General features: G+C 49.3%; 1 protein-coding gene across 2 annotated transcripts in view; it reads right to left on the bottom strand.

Annotated features, from left to right (window-relative positions):
* Positions 1–15,457, bottom strand: part of Pik3r6 (phosphoinositide-3-kinase regulatory subunit 6) — a 36,076-nt gene extending 20,619 nt beyond the window's left edge. For both annotated transcript variants that reach the window (XM_059269426.1, XM_059269427.1), the window contains exons 1-9: positions 15,445–15,457; positions 8,203–8,286; positions 7,092–7,183; positions 6,361–6,429; positions 4,725–4,857; positions 4,497–4,566; positions 3,254–3,437; positions 1,839–2,001; positions 341–427 (exon numbers count right to left, since the gene is read on the bottom strand). In XM_059269426.1, coding sequence (XP_059125409.1) covers positions 341–427; positions 1,839–2,001; positions 3,254–3,437; positions 4,497–4,566; positions 4,725–4,857; positions 6,361–6,429; positions 7,092–7,183; positions 8,203–8,286; positions 15,445–15,457 — 895 coding nt within the window. The remainder of the gene's footprint in view (positions 1–340; positions 428–1,838; positions 2,002–3,253; positions 3,438–4,496; positions 4,567–4,724; positions 4,858–6,360; positions 6,430–7,091; positions 7,184–8,202; positions 8,287–15,444) is intronic.
* Between the last annotated feature and the right edge of the window lie 334 nt (positions 15,458–15,791).

The following is a 15,791-nucleotide window of genomic DNA, read 5'->3' as shown; positions in this document are numbered from 1 at the left end:
GTCCTTGTCCTCACTCTCTAGAAGAGCCAAGAAGATTGGGACAGGCCACAAGAGCAGAGGGCAATGTCTTCTCTGGAAGGCCCTGTCAGGTGTGGGTATCACAATGGGTTCTGCTTGCCTCCCTTATGGGGACGTTGACGGCGTTAGCATGGGCATGAGACCAATGGCTAATGCCCTGGACTCTTCCAACCTGAAGAAGATATGGTCTTTGTCCAGATGTGTGGAGTAACTCAGAGAACAAAACCGGAATGCAGGCAGGAGCCCAGACATGTGAACACACACGGACACACACCACTGTTCTCAGTCATTTCTACAGGGACTCAGAGGCTCAGGCACGTACAGAGCTGCTCCTGGTCGGTCCACAGATGGAAGGTGATGTAGGGGCTGGGCAGAGGGATGCTTGGCAGTCGGTCTTGGAGAAGGTCACCTGAAGAAAGGAGCAGGCTGTGGAGACTGTGGGGAGGAGGGGTGTAGACAAAAAAGTCCAGGGAGACTGAGGGGATGGAGTCAACACAGGGCTGTCCTGCCCACTTTGTCCAGCCTGGGTTGCCAGGTTCAGGCCTCAGTGTGCTTGGTGCACTGGCCTCTGCTGTGGTCTCCTGCCCATTTCCCTGGCATCTTGTAACTGTTACGGCTAAAGAAGCTCCGTTTTATGCTAGGCATCCATCCTGGTACCCACCAGCCATTTGTCTCTGACTCCAGTCCCTGGAAGATAAGTTCCCGGTAACCCTGACTCAGTGGCTCCCTCACCCAAAAATGTACAGCCGTGACTGTCTACTTGTTATGATATGACTAACTGCTTTTTTTTTTTTTTGCTTCAGTAACTTGCTGACGCAGACACCCAAAGATTGTTTTGAGTTGCCTTAATCACTTAACTTGGCAGAACAGAACAGTTTTTACTTGCTTGCATGGATATGAAAGGTCTTTCCCTTTATGGATGTCCTCCCCGCATCCCTCCTTCACGGCAGTGTCAAATTTGGCTCAGAGATCGTTCGTCCTGCTAGCAGCTAATCAATAACGCCTTTTAATTATAATTGGATTGAGTCTACGGTCTTTCCCCAGGGGTCACACACTTCATAACAGTAACTACTGTGGGTGCAGTCGATGACCATATGTTCTGACACACTCAGGCTGACACATTCCCTGGGTGCTTTGAGTGACTGTGCAACAGGACACACACAGGAATCATCCTACCACAACCAGGACACATACATTCTGGGTTGTTGAAGCTCACTCATGGAACTTACTCCTGTGTGTGTGGGGGGGGGTGGGGGGGGGTGGCATTGCTTTATCAACATTCAAAATAGAAAGGAGGTGTGCAGGGTACAAACCACCCCAAGGGACAAATAATGCCAACACCTAGCACTTGCCATTCTGTGGAGGTGTTCTAGGGATCCGATCTGTTGGCTACTATGCCAGAACAAGATTGGAATCCTGGTTCTGCCGCTCACTAGCTGAGTGACAGTCTGCAGACATTTTAATCTCTCTCTAAATCAGTTTCTAAATCTCCTCTGTAAAATGGGGGCAAGGATCGTTTCTACTCCTTAACTTTGCAAATGATTTGATTTGGCATGTCATAGACTTAAATCATGTTAAATGTTTAGAGTAGCTCATGGGATAACGTGGGGCGCTTTGCAGGTGTGGGCTATCATGATCCTATTAGCCACTTGCTTAGCCCCAGGGCCTGCCAACTCTAAGCTCTTCTCCAGGTCTCCAGGATCCTGGGATCTATGGTGTCTGCTCCTTCTGAAATCTCATTCTGTCTAGCCTAGCTCTTCTGCGCCCCCTGCGGTCTGCGGTCGGTGGTCCCTTGGCAAGTCCCCACCGGCCCCGCTTACCCACGCAGTGCTTTCTTGTGGCCACCGGCCCTAGCAGCGAGCAGTAAATCTCCTCGAGTCTCTCCAGGTGTCCCAGCCGGCTGGGACTGTCCTCGCTAGCCACCTGCTCTATGGCAGCCACTACGGCGTGGAAATAGTGTTCCAGGATGCGACGGGAGCTGGCCTACAAGGGGGGACATCAGAGCCTGGGTCCTATTCACTGCCCTACCCACCAACCCACCTATCACACTCCTATGCCAAATTTGGCAGGACCACCAACAGTCCAGCATGGCACCTCCCTTAGATGCCCAAGGGGGCTGGGCAAGAGATGCCTGGTAAAGGATTTGGGATTCCATATCCAGAGCCTGGGTTTCTGCCAGGCTATGGCTGTGGCCCCCTGTTACCTGTGGGTAGGCAGTGGGGCGCCTCTCTGGCTTTCATACCCTATAATGAGGAGGTAGCTATGAAGAATCCACCAAAATAAGGGATTCAAGATGTGGGGTTCAGACTGGACAATTCCAGAAGGAAAACAAAAGCAATGCTCCCATGCAGTTTGAATGGGCAGAGCTCAGGGGAAAAAAACACTCATATCCTCCCCACTTCCTGAATCAGGGCCAGCAGGGGACAACTGAACCGTCCCTCTGGTTGCCTGGTTCCACCTGCTGCAACAGTTCTAAGCCCGGTAAAGCCTCTCTGTCTTCAGCCTGCATCCAATCCAGTCTTACCCAGCTTTCCTTGCTACCTACAGAAAGTCATTCCTAATGGCACCAGTCCGGGGTGGAGTAAATGCTAGGAACATCTGGAATGCCCCACCACAGGAGCATTTTTGAGCACTGGCTAAATGTAACAGCAAATGCATACCGTGTAGCCATTACAAGTACATGTTTCCCAACGAATATGCTTACACAAGCCATGTTTCCAATGTCGTGGGAAAAATATATATTATATGAAGCAGTTGCAGAGTTTGGTAGCTCCATGTGTTTGTTAAAAAGGAGTCAGGGTTGGGGGCCAGAAGACAAAGGGTCAAATTTTAGCTCAGTCTCTTTGTTTCTGTGTGAGCATGAGTAAATGACCACTTTCTCTGTGCCTTAGATTCCCATCTATAAAAATGTAGCTGCATTTCACAGTGCTGTGGGAGAACTTCAAAATGTGATCAGGTTTAGCACAGTGTCTCAAACAGACGATAAACTCACTACTAAATCTTCAATGTCATCATTACTAAGGAAATATACCAAATGTTCATTTCTGTTATTTCTAAGTAGAGAGGCTGTGAGTGATTTCTATCTTTGTCTTCAGGGGACTTATCTGTATCTTTCATATTTCCTTTAATAAACATGTATGAATTTCTGATTTGTGGGGGAAAGGGTGACATGGACCAGAAGCAGGAAGAGTACAGGAGTGCCTATGGTGAATGCCCAGGGTGGGGTGTTAATTACCTGCAGCTTCCTGTTCAGAGCACCTGTGTGGCAGGCATCCCCCAGGGCTGCCTGCAGGGCATGGGCGACCACATGGCGCATGCAGGCCTCAGGTGTCTGCTGCTCCTGGGCCGCCTCAATCTCCAGCAGCAGGGCGCTGCACACGGAGGCGGAGACCAGTTCAGGGTCCACAAACAGGAACACTCTGGGGGCAAGAGTGGAACAGAGGTGCTGGATGGACACCCCCAAAAGCTTGCGTGGACATCCCAATTATATAACGCCTTTGATAACAAAAGCAGTTTCCAGTGGTTAATTTCCTCATAAATAGAAGCTTCAGATACAAACACCCCTAAGTGGGACCACAATCAGGAGAAGCGGGGACTGAGGCAGGCAGGAGTCTCAGGGCCCTTTCAGAGGGGCAGCTGGAGTTCCCTCAACCACATGGTCCCATGTGGAGGAGCATATTAAGTCCTTCATCCAGGGAAGTTCCAGCCTGAGTCCGCTTTCTGGTCCTCAGCATCCTGGCCCAGGGCTCATCACCCTCGGGGGAGACCTTCAACCTCTCCTCTGGTACTGGAGCTCTGGACCCACATAATAAACCTTATCTTTGCTCATCACCCCGATCACACCAGAAAACTGACTCACCCACACTTTCCTTCCTCAGGAAACCATGCCATGCTCTCCCCTCCAGCACTGAGTCCCCCGATGCCCTTTCCCTCAGTACCCTTCCCGAGCATAGCTCTCAAGTCTCCAACCTACAAGGTGCCATGCAGCTAAATCCACAGACTTGCCTGCAGCAGGGAGAGGCACTTACTCTCCCCCACCCCCTCCACCACCAGTTGTCTTCTGAACAGGAGCCAGGGACACGCTTCCATCTCATCTAAGGGTTTTGAGAATTCCTTGAGGCAAGCCCCCAGGGTTCAGTCCCTGCAGCTACCTCTGGCTGCCTGGCTTGATTGGATGTGGCTTCTTTGTGGCACAGAACAGGATACAGGGAGGCACAAGAAGGGAACAGCGGTTTTGCCCTGGGCCATGTGCTTCTTCTGCACAGGAGCAGGGTCACTCTGCACCCAGCCAAAGAAGAAAGGCTCAGAAAAAGCTTCCACCCTTGAACTGGAAGTGCATGTCACTGTTGGACCAGTGTGGAAGCTCTGTGAGTTATTCTTCACCTGGCCTCCTTGTTTGTTTTCCCACCAGGGAACAGTTGCAAAGTACCCAGCCCTTGGAGGGAGCTGAAGGTAGCAGTCACACCCAGGCCTCTTACCTCTCCTGGTAAGGGTACAGTTCACTCATCAGGTTCTGCTCCGCAATGACAGTCCTTTGGAACAGGGTACCTGCAAACCAGATCACATCAGTGAGCCAGCCTCTGGGTCTCTGACTCCAGTTCTCCTGGAAGGAGCCCAGAGTTTTGAGCTCTTTGGCATCCTGGAGAAAACAGCCTGATATTGGGTGGTACTGCATTGCAGCACGGGAGATGCCCAGCACCTCTCACCTGGGACGGCTGCCTCTGTTTTCAGCCGTATGGCACAGTCCAAGGCGACCGTAGAGTAGGGGGCAGGCAGGGTCAGCAGCCTGGTGCAGAAGGTGTAAGCTCTATGGTAGAGATCTTCCGTGATGCCCGTGGCCTGCTGAGAGGGAGGGGTTGGTGCTCTAGGTCTTGAAGGGTCTGGGGTGGGGTGGATTAGAGCAGGTGCGAAAGAAGGAAGGTTGGGATGGACAGCCAGACTGGCTCCATGCTCTCCACATCCTCTGGTTACAATCTCTCCTCCCAGCATCTGTGAGAGCTCCTTACAACACCTTAGCAAGACAGAAATTCACCCTACGTTCTCAGCAGGCCAGTTCTCTCCCAGCCTTAATGCTGGAGCTATGTGGCATATTTCTGAGCATCTCCGGGTTTGGAAACCTGGAGCTACTTCCTAAGTCTCTGCACCTCCATGAATCTCACAGGTGTAAGGTACCCTTCTTTTCCTCCCCTCCCCCTTCTTCCTCAATGTGCTTGACTCCTTTGTCCCAGCCCCATCCTCATCCCAGATGCCGCAGTGACACTCCCCACACCCCACCACCAGTTCCTCTAACCAGGAGTGTAAACCATTGCTTTCTCATGTCTCATCTCCATGTAAAGACCGCCAGGCATAAGAAGTCAATAGTTCTGGTCCATGTTTAGGATGATGTACATTTAGAGTTCATCAAGAAGTCATAGACAAGCATAAGCCTTTCCTCCCCTAGCTTGTCTCAGAACTCGGAGTTGGAAAAAAGGAGGCAGTTTTAAGCCCCAGGATATTTGTTAGATAAGGCTTTGCATCCTGGACCAGTAGGATTGGGAGTTGGGAACGGGATTGTGCTGGAGGACTGTGAAGATGGTAATTCTACAGGGAGAGGGGGCAGGGATTTCTCGAAATCAGGGACTTTAAAAACCTCTGTCATGCGCCAAAATGCCACACCAGCCACTTTTGCCTTCTATCTTGGAGTCCTATTCTGCACAATTGAGTATTAAAAATGGTTTTGTGCCAGGCAGTGGTGGCGCATGCCTTTAATACCAGCACTTGAGAGGCAGAGGCAGGTGAATCTCTGTGAGTTCAAGGCCAGCCTGGTCTACAAAGTAAGTTCCAGGACAGCCAGGGCTGTTTACACAGAAAAACCATATTTCAAAACAAACAAGAAAGAGTTTTGTTTTCTCTAGTCTCTTGAATTTGTTGTTAGAGTGAGGGTCTGGTTACTCACAATGATGACACATGAATGAACAACCCAAGGACCCACACACTGTCGAAGACTCTATTTGTTCTCCACACTGTCTCGACTACCCCATTGCCTGTCCAATTTTACCTCTGGGTAGAGGGGAAAGACAGAGTGTATGGGAAGGCCAGCCCAGACTTGCCCTAGCAGAGATTAGGTGTCAACAAGGAAGATAGGACAGGACCCTGTGACTTGACGTTCCTGTCATGTGGGTGCTGGGAATTGAACCTGGATCCTCTGGAAGAGCAGCAAGTGCTCTAAGCCACTAAGTCATCTCTCCCAACCTCAGTCACTCATGCTTGATCCCAGAATAAATGATCTCTTAAGCCCTTTGAGAATTGTGATATTTCTCCCCCAGCCTCATGTGAGTCACCTTGACCCCAACCCCATCTCACCTTAGTGAGCACGTACATTAGAGTGAGCAACAAGGGAATGATGACATGCCGCACATCCTCGCTCTCTGCCTGGAAAACAGGGGATCCTGGCATCATGCTGGGCTGGGTGCTCCAGGGACCACCACGTCCTAGCTACAGATGGCAGGTTAGGCTGGGAGTGCCGGGAATTAGGTGGAAGGCAGTAATAGATTATGCCAAGGGGAGTGGCCTGCTGCAGAGAGGGGAAAAAGGGAACAGGATAGGGAGTAGCGAGGATGTGGAAGCCCTCTGTGAGGGGTGGGCAGATGGAGGAATCCTCGTGCAAGGCAGGTAGCATGGGAGAGCTGCATAGATCCCACACGGGAGCCAAAGCTAATTGACAAGCAAGGTCACAACTTGAAGCAGTGTTTCCCAAGCAGCAACAACATGCAGGATATGGATAATTTTAAGCAGTAAAAGGATAAGCCTCCACGGTGGCACACATATGTACAGAATATATACATCTTTTATTTCTGCTATGGCCATGTTAGTTTCTTTTTGAAATATGTTAATTAAGTAACGATGGGAGTGGATGGGTAGAAATAGTGCTGAGGTAGAAGTCAATGAAGAAGACATGCCTGGTAAAAATCAAGCATATGGTCCACAAACGACTCGAGTTTGGGAGCACAGAGCTGCACAGGTGGCGCCCCATCAGGTTGGGAACCCCTGCCATCTTCACTCCACCCCTGCCTCCCTCAGGCTTGAGCACCAACCTTCTCCAGCTCTCTGAGGAGAATTCGGACCAGCACGGAGCTCTTTCCTGGATCTCGCTCTACCTTCTTGTGCAGAGACCATCTCCACATACCTGGGCCAGGAGAAAGGGGAGCCCATCATGGCTGAGTGGGTCAGAGGATCTCAGAGGCTATTCCCCTGAGCCCCGGGTCTTAGAGTGAGGTTGGCCAGCTACATCTGACCCTGTAGTCAGAGCTGACCCCAGGTGCACGTGGTGAGCTCCTCTCAAGGCTCTTTCTGGACAGCGAGCTCCCACTAACAAGGGGAGGGGTCGAGGGGGGGACAGAGGGGTGTGTGTGTGTGTGTGTGTGTGTGTGTGTGTGTGTGTGTGTGTGTGTGTGTGTAGCATGGAGCAGTGGTATCTGCAGGCCCAGAGCCTCAGCCACCTTCTGAATGTTTCCAGGTCTGAGAGGAGAATTTTGTTTGGAAGTGGAAGTAGGGCAGGTAACCAGAGCCCCATTACTGCGTGCAGTAGGAAGTCCAGTCCCCGCTTCCCCGAGACTTCACTTTTTGTGGTTTCAGTTACCCACCACCAACTATGGTCTCAACATATTAACTCTAGGAGGGTCGGACCAGGAAGCAGAGAAGCCTTGGGTAGATTTTCAGATTTTCAATAAGAAGACAGCTGGGCTGGAAACCCCTCACCTGAGAACTCCAGGCTGGAAACCCCTCACCTGAGAATGCCAGGCTGGAGACCCCTCACCTGAGAACTCCAGGCTGGAAACCCCTCACCTGAGACTGCCAGGCTGGAAAACTCTCACCTGAGAACTCCAGGCTGGAGACCCCTCACCCAAGAACTCCAGGCTGGAGACCCCTCACCTGAGAACTCCAGGCTGGAGACCCCTCACCCAGAACTCCAGGCTGGAGACCCCTCACCCAGAACTCCAGACTGGAGACCCCTCACCCGAGAACACCAGGCTAGAGACCTCTCACCCGAGAACTCCAGGCTGGAGACCCCCTCACCCGAGAACTCCAGGGTGGAGACCCCCTCACCTGACAACTCCAGTCTAGGCCCTCCCTGAAATGCCTGGGGCAGCACTGGCCAGATGGGATTGAGAGTCAGGAGTGGTTGCTTCCTGCTCCAGTTCTTACCCCGATTACTCTGGAGGGCTGGGGCTGGGGTGTTGAGCTCTCGAAGCACAGCCTGTATGCTCCTCTGGAAGTCCAGCTCCACATCTGAAAGTGGGGGAACCTTGAGGTCAGGAGCTGTTGTGTTCACCCCATTTGTCCTTCCTGCTGCCCCCGCCCCCATCCTCAAGAGAAAATTCTTAGCCCTCCTATAAACTCTAAGAGGTGCCTGTGGTGATCCATCTACGAGATGGCAGACAGCACACTGCTCTGAGCTGGAAGATAGTATTTCTATTAGAATTTCTGTGTTCTTTGTAAAACCATCATTTGGAAAAGTGTGGATGTATGGCAGTCCAGTCCCTGCTTACCCGAGACTTCACTTTTTGTGGTTTCAATTACCCACCACCAACTATGGTCTTAACATATTAAATGGAAATTCTAGAAATAAATAATTGATGAGTTTTAAATGGTTTGTTACTTGGAGGAACAGGGTAAAAATCTCATGCCAGCCTCTTCCGTTAGTCATTAGTAGTCATAATGACTACCAGCTAAACTATCTTAATACAGCAGTGTTTGTGTTCTAATAACTTTTTAAAAATTGGTGTATAAGATGAGTTGTGGTGGTACAAACCTTTAATCCTAGTACTCGGGAGACAGAGGCAGGTGGATATCTCTGAGTTCGAGGCCAGCCTGGTCTACAGAGCTAGTCCCAGGACAGCCAAGGCTACACAGAGAAACCTTGTCTCAACTGCCCCCCCAACATAATTTTTGGTGTGTGTGTGGGCATATGCATGTGTATGTATGTGTATTCAGGTATGTGCATCCATACACATGTGTATGGAGGCCAGATGAGGATGCCGAGTGTCTTGCTTTATCCTTCCTAACTTATCCCTGTGACTTACCCGGGATTCCCCTGAAGTGTTGTTGGAGATAGAGACCCAACAAATGACCACATCCAAAATCTAGATTCCCTTCAAATGATGACCTGCCAGTCTCCAAGCCCAGATTCTCTTATGTTCCCCTACACTAGTCAGATAAGACAGGCGAAGAATTAAAATTAAAATACTTTCCTCAATTTGTAACTTTATTTTATGACTGTGGGTATGTATACAGGTATATATGTGTGTATGTGTGCTGTGCGTGTGTAGGCACATGTATGCACTGGTGTGTTGTGGGATATTATTTTAATTAGGCAAAGATGTGTTACATTTGTTTATGCTATGGAATATTACTTTTGTTTATGCTGTATTTGTTTAGTTATGTAAAGATGTGTTGCATTTGTTTCGCCTTGCCTGCCTAAGGCACCCGATTGGTCTAATAAAGAGCTGAATGGCCAATAGCTAGGCAGGAAAAAGGATAGGTGGGGCTGCAGGCAGAGAGAATAAATAGGAGGGACACTCTAGGCTCTGGAGAAAGGAAAAAATGAGAGAAGGGGGAGAGAATAAGGAGACACCCAGGACAAGAAGCCAGGCAGCCACCAGCCAGCCAGACACAGAGACAGCAGGAAAGTAAGATATAAAGAAAGTAAGAAAAGGTAAAAAGCTCCAAGGCAAAAACATAGATGAAGAGAAACAGATTAAGTTATAAGAGCTAGCAAGAAAAGGGCTAAGCTAAGACCCTGCATTCAAAACTAATAATTCTTTGTGTCATGATTTGGAGGCTGGTTGGTGGCCCAAAAGAAAAAGCCTGGTACAATGGTAGGCATGTGGAGGTCAGAAGATTACCTCCAGGAGTCTATTCTGAGCTGTCATGGGTTTTGGAGATCAAGCTAGGGTCATCAGACTTTCAAGCTCTTCTGTCTGCTGAGCCATCACGACAGAGACTTTTGTTGTTTATTTGTTTTAGAGACAGGGTTTCTCTGTGAAACAGACTTGGTTAACTTGGAACTTTTTTGTAGACCAAGCTCGCCTCGAACTCTCAGAGATCTACCCACCTCTGCCTCCCCAGTGCTGGGATTAAAGGGGTGCGCCACCACACCTGGCTCAGGTCAAGACTTTTGATCCCTAGACAGATAGGGTCTATATCCTTGTTCAGCAGAAGACAGATTTTTAGGGGGAGGGCATCTATGATCCTTAAGTAACCCTTACAATTGAGAGAGAAAAATGAGGCAGAATAGAGAGACAGAAAATGATGGGGAAGTGATCGAGGAAGGAGCCCTCACCCTGAAGTCTGCTCGGAGCTGAGAAGCAAGAATTCCATCAAGAGTATATACTGAAAGGCTGTCCCACAGACCGCCATTCCTCTCCTCTACAGACACTTCCGGTTAAACCAGCAATGACCCAGGCTCACGACCTGAGTGGATTTGATCTTCTGTGAGCCTTACTCCCTTCCCCAGTCGGAGTCTGAGAACCTCAAACAAGACTATTAACTTTGTCCACAGGTGACGATTCCTCATCCCTGCGATCTTATTGATTGTAACCCCTCAGGAGCTCCTCAGGACCCCACCCAACCCATGGGCGCATTTAAGTTCCTTAGTCACCATTTAAGGACAATAGCTTCAAAGCCACCCACATCCTATAGTTGTCAATTGTCAAGACCATGGAGTGGGGCTGTTTGGAAACTCACACCCATGCTCTTGGGGGTGTCTTGTCTTTCTTTCTGAGCACCTCTTTCTTGTAAATCTCTATAAAATATCTTTAATAAGTCCTAACTCTGTTTTTAAAAAAATCATCATATAAATACTGTCCCTGGTGGCGTTAGTGACACTGTGCCACACTCCTCTAAGCCCTTCTCTTCTGGCCTCAGCCTTGGCCTCTGTCCTGACTCTGGTTTGTCCATCCCACTTTCATCAAGAAACCTGGTAAATCACAGAGAATCCCCGGCCTTCTGACCCGCCTCTGGCAGGAACCCCGCTAGGTCAGGAAGTTCCCAGCTACTGAGTCCCCACTCGGATGTCCTTCTGGATTCTCAGTTGAGCCTGCATCCACTCCACTGCCAGACTTGAATAAAGGCTTCCTTGCCATTTGTTTGTTTGTTTTGTTTTTCAAGACAGGGTTTCTCTGTGTGATTTTGGTGCCTGTCCTGGATCTCGCTCTGTAGCCCAGGCTGGCCTCGAACTCACAGAGATCCGCCTGTCTCTGCATCCCGAGTGCTGGGATTAAAGGTGTGCATCACCGCCATCCGGCTCTTCCTTGCCATTTTGACGAGTGTCAGTGTAAACTTTTTTTTTCCTTAATAAGAATATGTTTAAGGCAGAATAATGAAGATGGAGAATACGCAAATGACTTAGCAAAGGGAGGAAGCCTGGAGACCGCATTTCACTGGCCCTCGCTGCTGGGACTTGAAGTGATGCTGCCCAGGTGACTGTGCTGCCAAACCTGCCAAGCTCTGTGCTGGCCAGTGTGGGGCACAGCAGTGCTTCTCAGCTGTTCCCAAGAAAGACATTCTTTGATGGCTAATTTCGGCTCCAGATTCCGCCACCACACCACTGTGGAACTGTTCTCTGGATTCCTCTCAACCTAACACACACAGACACAGACAGACAGACAGACACACACACACAGACAGACACACACAAACTTTATCCCCCAACACACACACACAGACACACACACACACACACACACACACACACACTTTATCCCCCAACACACACCACGCACACACAGACTCACACACACACACACACTCTATCCCCCAACACACACACACACACACACACACACACACACACACACACACACACACACACACCATCCCCCAGCAAGCCAGCCCTCACAGTCAGACTCTCTGCCGACTCCCTGTCCCACAGGTGTTTCCTTGAGCAAATCCTTACACATCTTGGTGTTTGCTTCTTGGAGAAGCCAGACAAGGATGGGAAGGATGGGAAACACTCTCCACAAGGACAGATTTCCCTTGCAGTAACCTTCAACCCAGGGTGTTTTTATACACAAGTAATTTGTCTTCTCTAGTCGCCAGACAACACAAACCACACATCTCAGGGCTTCCCTTTTTGACTTGGCTGCCAAGAAACTCCCAGGTGAATTAGAGTCCAGTCCCATACATCAGCTCATGTCAAGGGGCTGGGGCCTCTCTTCTCGCTTCCTCTCCGCTGCCTCGGCTTTGTGTTTTGTTATACCTTAATTGTCCCGGGGTCCTTTAGAAGGATAGGGGCTACATATGTAAACATCAGCAGATGGTAGCTCAAGTTGAACCATGGAGGCCGAGCTATCCTCTGTCCTGCTGCTCATCAGGCAGCCCCCCTCCATGGCTCTGAGGTGGACACATGTGAAGTCCGGAGGATAATTTCCATCTCTGAAGACCCCACTTTCCCCCCAGTTCTCAATTGTTCCCGTGAGACAGTGACCACAGCCAAGGCCTACTTCCCAGCTTCCCCCAGCCTGAAGGTAACAACCAAGTCGACCCATCTGGAGACCCCACTCAGCAGGGCCACGTCTCTCAAAATCTGCCAGGAAGTCACTGAGCCTGGCATGAAGATTGGTCCAACCTGACCTCCCAACTAACCATCTCCGCCTTTCCTGGAGATTTAATGAAGTAACGCAAGGTGAATTATCTGTAAATTAATTGGTATTTTGTCTTTCTTCCTCCCTTCCTCTCCCTCCTTTATGCCTTTTATCTTTGTTTCTCTTCCTGGTCTTCCTCCCTCCTTCCCTCCCTCCTTCCACCCTCCTTCTTTCCATGGCTCCCTCCTGATTTCCCTCCCTTGAACTTTTCTTCCTTCTTTTTATCGCCTTCTCTTCCCCTCACTCCTTTCTTCCCTTCTTTCCTTCCCTATCGTCCTCTTGATGTGAGCTACATAAAGATTTAAACCAGTGACAGTTCTGATCTGTCTCTCTGTCTCTGTCTCTCTCTGTCTCTCTCTCTGTCTCTCTCTCTCTCTGTCTCTCTCTGTCTCTCTCTCTGTCTCTCTCTCTCTGTCTGTCTCTCTCTCTGTCTCTCTGTCTCTCTGTCTCTCTCTCTCTCTCTCTCTCTCTCATATTTCAGAGAAAACTAGAGAAGCGGCCAGTAGGCCCTGGCGACCATCTCAAACACACACCATCTTGGAAAGCCTTCAAAGCTTGAACAGCCTCAGTCTTTGGCCCACAGCTGGTTTGCTCACGTGGTCTGTTCAGGCTTGTGTAGTATTTTCTGAAAACTGAATTAGTTGCTGATGTTGACATACGAACCAGGAAGTTTGTATAAAAGTTTGTGTTCCTGGCATCTCTCACAAGTCCGAAAGTCTGCTGACCCTGGAAGCGAGTCTTTCTGACATGGATGACAGGCAGGGGCTGGGAAGCAGCTGACCCAGGGCGTGGCACAGCTTCTCTGCTTTCCCCAGCCCGTCTCTTCTGCCTTCACTGGTTTCCATTCTCTGACTGACCCGGAAGACCCCAGTTATCTAACTGAGCTGACCCGGGTTGTCCAAAGAGAGAGAGAGAAAGGTAGTGTTCTCAGTTCAGAAAGGCTAGACTCCTCAAGACCAGGAGAGAAAAAGGGTTATGGGGTCACAGGGAAAAGGGCACCTGAGCACAAAGTGCTGTATCTTTGGATGCCATACATAAATCCCCTGAATCAACTTTGGTCAGAGCACAGGAATGGCCCCCAAAGTAGCCTCCATCTCTCTTAAGGCCACCCAAGCCTGGCCAGCTGGTTCTGGAGGCCCCAGCCAAACAGACAGAAGATCGCAGCCTCCTCTCAGGCCTTGTAAACCCAGCTCCAAGGAGGAAGAGCACACCCTAATGGATGATACTAGAATTCATACTGATCTTGGTATTGCTGGATATTACAATTAGGCTTTATAAACACTTCAAGACAATGCTAAATGTTCATCAAATCAAGATAGACAGGAAGACTACATTTCCCAGACTCCCTTGCTGTTGGAGAGCTGTGCAACAAATTTGGACCAATGTAATATGATAGAAGTGAAGCTTATCATTTGCAGAGCAGATGATAGAATTTCCTGCATTGTACCCAGACTGTTCCCACTCAGCAAGTGACCTTAAAGGATGTGTGTTGGAGATGATGGTTCCACAAGATTGAATCCTCAGACCTCAGAAGACTGCTTAGAGCCCAGATCAGACTGTGATTAAGTGTGAAATGAGTATTGTTGTGCTATTCTGATATTTGGGGTCATTTGTTACAGCAGCTAGCATTCCTTGACTGACTCATAGATACACAAAGTATTTCCCAACATATAATTCATGTGATTCTGAACAAGAGTCCTGTGATGTTGGCAGGTCAAATGTTATTCTGTTTTAAAAATTACAAGTCTTGCCCTATTTTGCCTCTCTAACTGCCAAATGGGACCCTAAGAAAGCTGGAGAGATGGCTAAGTACGATTAAGATTAAGCGCTCTGTTGACTGTTCTTTCAGAGGACCCAGGTTCAATTCCCAGCACCCACATGGTGGCTCACAACCATCTGTAACTCCAGTTCCTGGAGATCCAACACCCTCTTCTGGTCTCTGTGGACACCATACACTCAAGAGGTACACAGATATACATTCAGGCAAAACATCCACACACATAAAGTAAAAACTCCTAAAAGTTAAAAAAAATCATCTAACTTAGAGAGGGGGCCCTAGAGCCTCCCTTCCCACTTTATAGGTGGGTGATGAGGCTTGCAGGGGAAGAATATTCATTCAAGACTACAGAGATATTAGAAATAGAACTTGCCTGGTCAAATGTTCTCCTTGAAAGTTGTAATCTTTGAAGTAAGCCAGACTCAGGAAGACAGACATTACAGAATCTGGATCTAAATGTGTGTGAGAGAGATGGGGAGGGGGCATGTAAAAAGGGAATTATGAAAGGGAAGGAAGAGTTCTAACAGGAGTAAGGGGGAGACAAGAGTAGATAATGGAACACACATGAACACATATGAACACATGATATGGGAGCAGTAGGAGAAACTTTAAGAACTTGGTAATAAGTCTTAGTAGGGGTTTTTGTTTTGTTTTGTTTTTCGAGATGGGGTTTCTCTGTGTAGTCCTGGCTATTCTGCCACTCTTTCTGTAGACCAGGCTGGCCTCAAACTCACAGAGATCCGCCTGCCTCTGCCTCCCAAGTGCTGGGATTAAAGGTGTGCGCCACCACTGCCCGGCAGCAGTTCTTACTATTCACCGTCCAGCTCAACAACGTGCAAGCAGTTGAACAAGCTCATAAGTGTACTTTGTTCCTCTCTCAAGATGTTCTCACACTCAGGGTGTCGCAGCCCCTGGCTGGGCAGATGGTCCTTCTAGGCCTGGAAACATGCTCACCCACAGCATTGACTTTCCTCACTGAGCGGCCAGGCCTTCTGGACATGCCCTCCCCCAACCCCACACACTGACCTGAGCTCTCCATGGAGCCTGTCCCCGGGTGGGGAGGATGTGGTTGTCTCAGACAGCGAAGTGGAAAGTAGAATGGTGGTTTCTACGCAGAGATTGTTCTGCAAAATAAGAGGCAGCTTGTTAGTGTGCGTGGTGGGAAAGTGCAGAAAGTATATCCAGGGTACACACCTGCCAGCTGCAGCTCACAACTCCAGGGAGTAAACATGGGGTGGCTTCGGGAGCTTTCTAAACAGCGAGCGGGAGCAGGAAGAGGGCAGAAGGAAGCCAGAGCTCAAGTAAGAAGCATCAAATAACAAGGCTTCTGTTTTCTCCATTCTTCTATAACCAGCCTGGCATGACGCCAGCCC

Source organism: Peromyscus eremicus, chromosome 8a (genome assembly GCF_949786415.1).
Source record: "Peromyscus eremicus chromosome 8a, PerEre_H2_v1, whole genome shotgun sequence".
In the NCBI taxonomy this organism is placed as follows: domain Eukaryota; kingdom Metazoa; phylum Chordata; class Mammalia; order Rodentia; family Cricetidae; genus Peromyscus; species Peromyscus eremicus.
The sequence above is the reverse complement of the archived record's forward strand: the minus strand, read 5'-3'. Positions and strand labels throughout refer to the sequence as shown.